The 7,500-nt window shown below is 39.9% G+C and overlaps 3 protein-coding genes across 3 annotated transcripts in view; 2 read left to right on the forward strand and 1 right to left on the reverse strand.

The window, feature by feature from the left end:
- The window catches only part of LOC138033225 (adhesion G-protein coupled receptor D1-like), a 14,297-nt gene extending 9,488 nt beyond the window's left edge, over window positions 1–4,809 (forward strand). The window contains exons 9-13 of the mRNA XM_068880998.1: window positions 615–765; window positions 1,746–1,830; window positions 2,422–2,488; window positions 3,033–3,242; window positions 3,811–4,809. Coding sequence (XP_068737099.1) covers window positions 615–765; window positions 1,746–1,830; window positions 2,422–2,488; window positions 3,033–3,242; window positions 3,811–4,086 — 789 coding nt within the window. The 3' untranslated portion in view covers window positions 4,087–4,809. The remainder of the gene's footprint in view (window positions 1–614; window positions 766–1,745; window positions 1,831–2,421; window positions 2,489–3,032; window positions 3,243–3,810) is intronic.
- The window catches only part of LOC138033439 (adhesion G-protein coupled receptor D1-like), a 143,531-nt gene that overhangs the window by 22,449 nt on the left and 113,582 nt on the right, over window positions 1–7,500 (forward strand). The gene's annotated exons all lie outside the window — the stretch shown is intronic.
- The window catches only part of LOC138033233 (kynureninase-like), a 5,638-nt gene continuing 1,945 nt past the window's right edge, over window positions 3,808–7,500 (reverse strand). Inside the window, exons 4-5 of the mRNA XM_068881009.1 lie at window positions 7,028–7,251; window positions 3,808–5,090 (exon numbers count right to left, since the gene is read on the reverse strand). Coding sequence (XP_068737110.1) covers window positions 4,956–5,090; window positions 7,028–7,251 — 359 coding nt within the window. The 3' untranslated portion in view covers window positions 3,808–4,955. The remainder of the gene's footprint in view (window positions 5,091–7,027; window positions 7,252–7,500) is intronic.

Below are 7,500 nucleotides of genomic sequence, written 5' to 3' on the forward strand. Positions count from 1 at the left end.
TCTTTGTTAGAACAAAGGACACCATTTGGCAACGAGTTAAATTAAGGAGTCAGAAAATCCAAGCACAGAGATAACCGAAAATATTTAAACGTAGGATGTTTTGCTTTTTTATTTTATTCTCTACAGTAAATATAACGTCATTTACTCACTAGCTTAAAATATCAGCGTGTAAATGAAGCTTACTATATATGCAAAACACGAGTTTAAAGTCTGAAAGTCCGAACCTCCCGTGCTACATATTAATTCAACCGCGTACATACACATTGCATTCTCGAACTAGTGCGTCTTTGACGTCATTTTCTCCTCGATCCAGCAATTATGGCGGAACATTAGATGGGAAAACTCCAATAAAAATATACAGGTGTCTTTCTGAAATCAAGGCGTAAAGCTTGGGTGACTTAGTGTCTAGTTAACATAGTTTTGAAAGCCAAAGAAAAGTAGAATCGATTATTTGGTCAGGGTAGCACTTTAAGGACACACCTTTTGACATGCTGTGACGTGTATGCAAAGTACCATGCAACTGTATTGGACATGAATGCTTTCAAATCAGGACTCATTCGTAATACTCCCTTGGAGAATAATCGATTTATCAGCTTATTTTTCTTCCTCAACAGGGTTTGTGTGTCTTCATAGCGGCGTTCATCCATTATTTTTACCTGGTGGGATTTGCTTGGATGTTATTTGAGGGCATGTATTTGTACCTTAAGGTGGTCAAAGTATTTAATACTGAAGTTCGAATGGGGCTTTTCCTCGCAGTTGCTTGGGGTACGTTTCGTTCTATTTGTTCTCCCCCACACAATGTTTTTCAATCGATTGTTACGGAATATCGTAATGGCCTTGCTCCAAAAATAAAATAACTTTAAACCACAGGAAATAATTTTAACAATCAAAATCTTTTGACTTTTTTTTTCAAAGAAAATTGTTTGCATTCGAAAAAAATCAATTTCAGAATCGCTTGTTTTTCGTTTTTAAATTTCCTGCGTGCCGCCATCTTGAATACAGGGTTCGGCAACTTTTTCAGACCAAAAATGCAAGGACTTTTCAAGGACTTTCAAGGCCAAATTTTGAAATTTCAAGGACCTCTTTTTTATCTACGTCAAAGATTTTACCCATGGAAATAGTCTGACAGTACAATTCTTGGTCATTTTCCGTAACGAAGATGCGTGAAAATAATGCAAAGGCACTGGTAACCATTAAATAACGACCCCACAGCTCGTCACGTCTGTATGACATGACTTGAATAGCTGATTATTTTTACTGAAGTTATGCGGGTCAGAAAAAATTCAAGGACTTTCAAGGGCCAGGAATGAAGAGCAGAGATTTTCAAGGACTTTCAAGGCCTTGAAAATGTACTCTCAAAATTCAAGGGTTTTCAAGGGTTTTCAAGACGCGTACGAACCCTGTGAATAATAATTATTCAAGATGGCAGAAATTGTAAGGGTTGGCCTATTGTTAAAAAACAAAAAGGTCTTTCCGTCAGAAGTGGGAAATGGTCAAACTTTCAAGTCTTTTCGGAAAAAAAAGGACTGATAAATTGTCGGGCATCCCGGGATATGCGAGAAAACGACGACACAGAGTTCTCTTTATTACGGTCTGATCTACGTGACTGTAGTTATATCATCAGAGGCACTAACCGCCGGTAAAACCAAACCAAACTGGAAAACAGCCGAAATGTTCACCAAAAGCTACATAATTCGAGTTCGTTTCATTCATTTTCAATGCTTTAGTTTTTTTCCTCATCAAAGGCGTTCCTGCTGGAATAGTGGCGCTATCAATTGCATTTGCCTCTGGCCAAGATGGCGGTATACACAGCTACGTAAATGGCGCATTGTAAGTAAACTGAAGCAGAAAGGAACCACGTTGACCCTTTCTTACTGTCTTTTTCATCCTTTTGTAAAGCAGTACAACACAACCGGCGATTTTCTAAAAAGCCTGATTAGCCTATAGGTCATGGAGTTCTTGGTGTTGAACAGGAAACAACATCAATTGGAGGTGACCGTCGGCGCCCGCTTTCCTGCTAAGCTTGAAGTAGCACCGGACTGCCGTACGGAAGACCGGGGCCGGGGCCGGGGCCGGGGCCGGGGGTTTCGAACCTGCAGGACGGGACAAAATGGCGAGATCGAACTCCTTGTATGTTTGAAATCTGCCTCAGCCAAGATAAATGACGTCGATGAACGGCAAAGCAAATCCCTCGAACTTGGAGAGTGGAGTCAACTGAAAAACATTTTTCTTTCATTCTCTTCAGCGCGAAATAATCTGCGAAAAATTGATGATCCTTAACCACAGAAGCAGTCAGTTCAATGTCTCATCAAAATGTCTCTATAAATGTCGCTCGTTTCATCCGCCCCTCTTCCACATTAAACGATGCTTTTTTGGAGCACAAAGTAACTCCTGTTACTGTTCTTTTATGTTTACGTTTAGCTGCTGGGTTTCCTTCAAAAATCAGATTATTTGGACCTTCGTGGCACCTGTTCTTGTTATTTCTGTGGTAAGATGTCCATTTCGTCCTCGTACAATAATTAACTTGAACAAGAAAGCTCCTTCAGCTAAGACTGTTAGCTCTCCACTATTCTCTGAGAGGTTTTTTCCTGGGTGTTAAAATCTTCCCTAACTGAAATTAACGTTCAAATTAATTTACACTGATTTTATTCCTCGGTGTAGCTCATGTAAAATTCAATTCATCACATTCTCTCTAGGGATATCTTTACATGTTACGTTATGTTTTCAGCTGTAAATAGGTAAACGTGTCAAAGAAAGCACTTTGATTTTTACCGACGTCCCACCTTTAGGAATGCCAGAAATCCTTATCCCTTATGTTTTGGTCAACAGACTTGTCGGTACCCACACGGTTCAAATTTTGTCGGCTATTTTGAGCCGAAAATTTCCGAACCCCTCAATACAAACTAAACCCGTCATTCTAAGGGGGTGGGGGAGGGAAGGGGGTGAGACGAGAAAAGGAATGACCCTGTCTAAGACCTCGAGCTTCGTTTGCTTTTACAATTTCATCAAATATCTGTAATAATGTTCTTTAGATAAACATGGTGCTCCTTAGCCTTGTAATCCATGAAATCCTGAAGATGCAAAGAAACAAAAAATCCGACGTCGAAAGACTGGGACAAAGTGTGAAGACCTGTGTTGTTCTTTTTCCTCTCCTTGGATTGACCTGGGTTTTTGGAGTTCTGAGCGTGACAAACGCAAGTCTTGTGTTTCAATACATCTTCACCATTCTCAACTCCTTACAGGTACCTTGTTGTTGTTTATGTTGTTTTTGTTCTTGAAGGTGCAAATATATATGATTCACTTGTGGTGACTGCAGTTGAAGTCGAGTAGTTAGTGTACATTCAATTGAATATGCAGAAATCTTGAAGCTGTAGTTGTCGAAGTATCTTGTACCCAGATTTAACACAAGATACATGAAGGAATTGCTTGCTCATAGAGGTTCTATATGAACCTGAAATTTTACGGCTGAAGCAGAAGTAAACGAACCATCGATTAAAAACGAAAGACTGCTTTAAAGTATTTCCGTCGACTGTGCGGCCTCGAGATAAAAGGTTTAACATATATTTGAACATTTAGGGCATACTGACATTTCTACATACATAATGTTAAAAAGGACTTAATTTTCTTCAATTAGCTTCGTTCATTATCCTTAGGTCTTTCTTCTATTTTACACTTGACTCCACCGACTTCTTTAGGCCTACACTCAAATTGTTTTACAAGACCCTCTTGTTTTACAAAAATTTGATACTCAAAACACGATCTTGAATAAGGTATCCCTTGGAAGTACTTTCTGACGATTCTTTCTCTCAGGGATTTTTCATCTTTGTACTTCACGTTCTAAGAAGCACAGATGTGCGAGCTGAATTCAAACGCAAGACAAAAAGGTGGATGATGAATGGCCTTTCATCCAATCGCGTAGCAGACTGGCCTCACTCCACTAATGCGTGGACAAATAACGCCGTAAATAGCGACGTCCACGAGTTCAATGAAAAACCAAAAACTACATCCCCGTCAGCGACTACCAGCAGATACCACAGTCCAATTGAAGCACGACAACACGGAGCCTTCACTCCTGTGGACACGTAATCATCACGTGACAAGTACGTGATTGAAACTATCCAACGATATTGGTGGTCGAACTGCTGGGTTTCACGACGAGTAGACGAGAATTCAAACGAATTTGATTTGATTTGATTTCTGTACAGTATCCCCAATTAGTAGCACAGCTCTAGATTGAGCGGTTTTCAATTGAGTGTCGAAAGTAATTAGTAAATTACTTTGGTTTTGCATTACTTCACTCATGATTGGTTCAAAGTTCTCGCGCCACTTTTTCAACCAATCAGAACGGAAACCAAAACCAGTCGTGGCTTGCGCGTGCACATTTTCCCGCGCTTTGAGTCGGCTACGTGTAATTACTTCGAGTTTTGATTGGTTTACTGGATTGTCTCCGTCCTTTTTGATTGGCCAAAGTAATTACTTTGGTTTTGGTTTTACGACACTCATTTGGAAACCGCTCTACACTTGACGCTTATAAATTAAAGAGAACAAAGACGGTAGGGGAGAATCTGCTGAATTTACTCAATTATTGTCTTTCATAGGCCGGTTCCGCTTGACCGAAAAAAATGTTAGTTTTCTATCTTCGATCTGCAAGCGTGAAATTTGTGTTAGTGTGAATTAGTGAGTCTGCAATCCCTTTCCGTAGCTGCCATAGTAACTTTATTGAGAGCAATTGTACTGCTCCGGTCCAACCCGTAGAATACAGTAATTTGGAGAGTGCGCTACGCAGTAAGTAATAAACCCGTACATAAACCCGTTGTGACAAAATGTTTGGTGCAGCAATACAATCGAGATGACCCTGTGACAGATCTTATAACCAACCTAAAAAATTCCAGTTTCTTTCCCAAAGTCATTTCAGGTCTGAGTCCTCGATAGATGATAATTAGACACAAAATTCTCTACTTCTCTGACTCCCCACATTCCAAAGCATCGATGGCCTCTCCTAATATGGTAACAAACCGATAAACGTTCATGAAACTGTTGTGCAGCGGTGCAGGAGCAATTCGCATCACGTCGGGTTCACGTGTGTCAACCTGAAAGAAATTTAATAGGAAAAGAATTATGAAAGAATTCTCAAACTCTTCTGATAAAAGACCACAAGGCGTTTTTACGGACCGAACCTCACTTCTTTTACTGCTGACATATATGTAACAATTATCCTGCGAAATCGCGCGAAACATCGCCTGATACTTAGCCGACGAGGCCGTGGCCAAGTGGCTAAAATCAGGCGATATTCCGCAAGAATGACCAGGATAATTGTTCTATTATTCAACAAATTGATGACAAAGCACAATTTTGTACGTTTATTGGAAAAAAAAAGCTGGATAAACTACCATTTTTCTTCGCGACACACAAAATTACGTATATCGCAGGATATACGTTGAGTACGCACAACGAATATTGAGCGCGCGATATTCCGCGCGATATCGCAGGATAATTAACAATTATTCCATAAGCACGCGTTGGATATGAGATGGTAAATTGCCAACGAGACGTGTAGCGCCGAGTTGGCTATAACCAGTCTCATATCCAACAAGCGCGAATCAAATAATTGTTTTATTAAATTCCTTCAACTCCAAAAATTTGGAAGTAAGAAATACGAGTGGAAAAAGTGAGCAAATTCGAGCGAAATCGAAAAAAACTTGATGAGAACTAATGCAATGTTGTGTAATACCTTGTGGTCAGACAGACGCAGGCTCATCACAAAAACATTTCTTGCCTTTTCGCGTCTAAACGTCGGAATTGATCCAAACTTTCCACAAAAAGTTTCTTTTCTTTTTTGGCTTCATTCAAAGAGAAATTTTGCTTTCCGGCGACAAAATGTTTAGTTTAGCAACGCTTAACGCAATCATTTACCATATAAGGTCAAACCAAGGTATATGAGCTGGTAGCCGAGATTGAGTGAACCAATTAGAGCACGCGAAATGCATTATCCGAGGTTGACAATTTAATATTTAACAATTATTCCATGAGCGCGCGTTGGATATGAGATGATAGCCAACGAGTCGCGTAGCGCCGAGTTGGCTATAATCATCTCATATCCAACAAGCGTGAGTGGAATAATTGTTTTATTAAAAACGCCCCCAAAATATAGAAAACTAGACTAAAATAAAAATAAAAAGGCCCAAAAAATCACGCATATGCTTGCCGTGTTTGTAGATCATGGTAGGGCATGTAGGGCATGTAGTTCCCGGTGTTGTGGTCTGGTCTTTCTGGTCTGGATAGGGTAGGGTGGAGCACCTCGCATAGGACCTCGAGTCCTGTTCGTGCTCCTTCCCTCTGGGCAGGTTTGCTCAGTAGAAGAGACAAACCAGATGTCTCGTAAAACCAAACTATAATGGCTCATAACCCATGATGGCTTAACCAATCAAAACTCTCGAATTGCATTATCCAATGATCCAGTTTTTAATAACAGGCCTTATTCACGATAGCCGCCATGTTGGTTTTCATATTGTCATGCAAATTAGCCATGCGTTATGCTGGGGGGCAAACATTGAAAAATTGCCTCAAAGAAATATTGAAATAACATTGCAAAAAGTCCATTTTAGTATTTAGAATTAAGTACCTTTTATAAATTTGACTTTCTGCTTCGTTATCTGCTCATTTTTCACTTAAAAAAGGTCGAACTAACTTGTGTAATGATTGCATTTTACTGCTTAGGTGATAAACATTCAATGAACGTGAAACAAATCATCTGTGTGGCTAAGGTGTTCGTTATAACCTCTCGAACTTATGTTGTTTGCCCCCTAAGAAGTGTGTAGCTAATTTGCATGATGATAGCAAATCCAACATGGCGGTCATCGTGAATAAGGTCTACTGTTAAATATACATTTGACGGTTTCTCCTCGAAATAAATGAGCACACCGTCGGCTTCCTTGGAGAATACCCTCGCTCTAGAGGGTAAAGGAATTACCGACGCTAAAGAAGGTGTATCTTTCCCTTTACCGTGCCTAGACAAAAAACGACTCACCACTACACCTCGTTTCTCAAGCTCATCATGAACAGATTTGATTGGCATCAAAACTTTGACCGAAAGCTGACAGCCGCGCTCCGATGGGTTGATTGGCGTTACTATGGATACATGAATGTTATTTCTTGGTGATTTCCCGTTCTGGAGTTGCTGTCTTTTGGTGAGTATTTCACCCTCGTTGTCTGGATTACCGAAATGGTACAAAAGGAGAAGCTCTAGATACGCTGAAAGAGAAACGAAACGAAGATTCAAGAAAAGGAATCACGGAAGCACACAAAACAAATCCACTTTTACCACAGAATACCTTTAAACCGAGGGAAATAATGTTTGCGAAGAAGAAGTGATTTGGAAAAGCAATTAACTACAGAAAAGGGATAAAATATTTCTTAAAAACATTTTACGATTTAAGTGCCCCCGTGATCAAAAAAACCACTTCCTTTTTTCCTTCAGATTTTGAAAGTGTGTTTGCTTAA

This window comes from Montipora capricornis, chromosome 14 (assembly GCF_036669925.1).
Source record: "Montipora capricornis isolate CH-2021 chromosome 14, ASM3666992v2, whole genome shotgun sequence".
NCBI lineage: Eukaryota > Metazoa > Cnidaria > Anthozoa > Scleractinia > Acroporidae > Montipora > Montipora capricornis.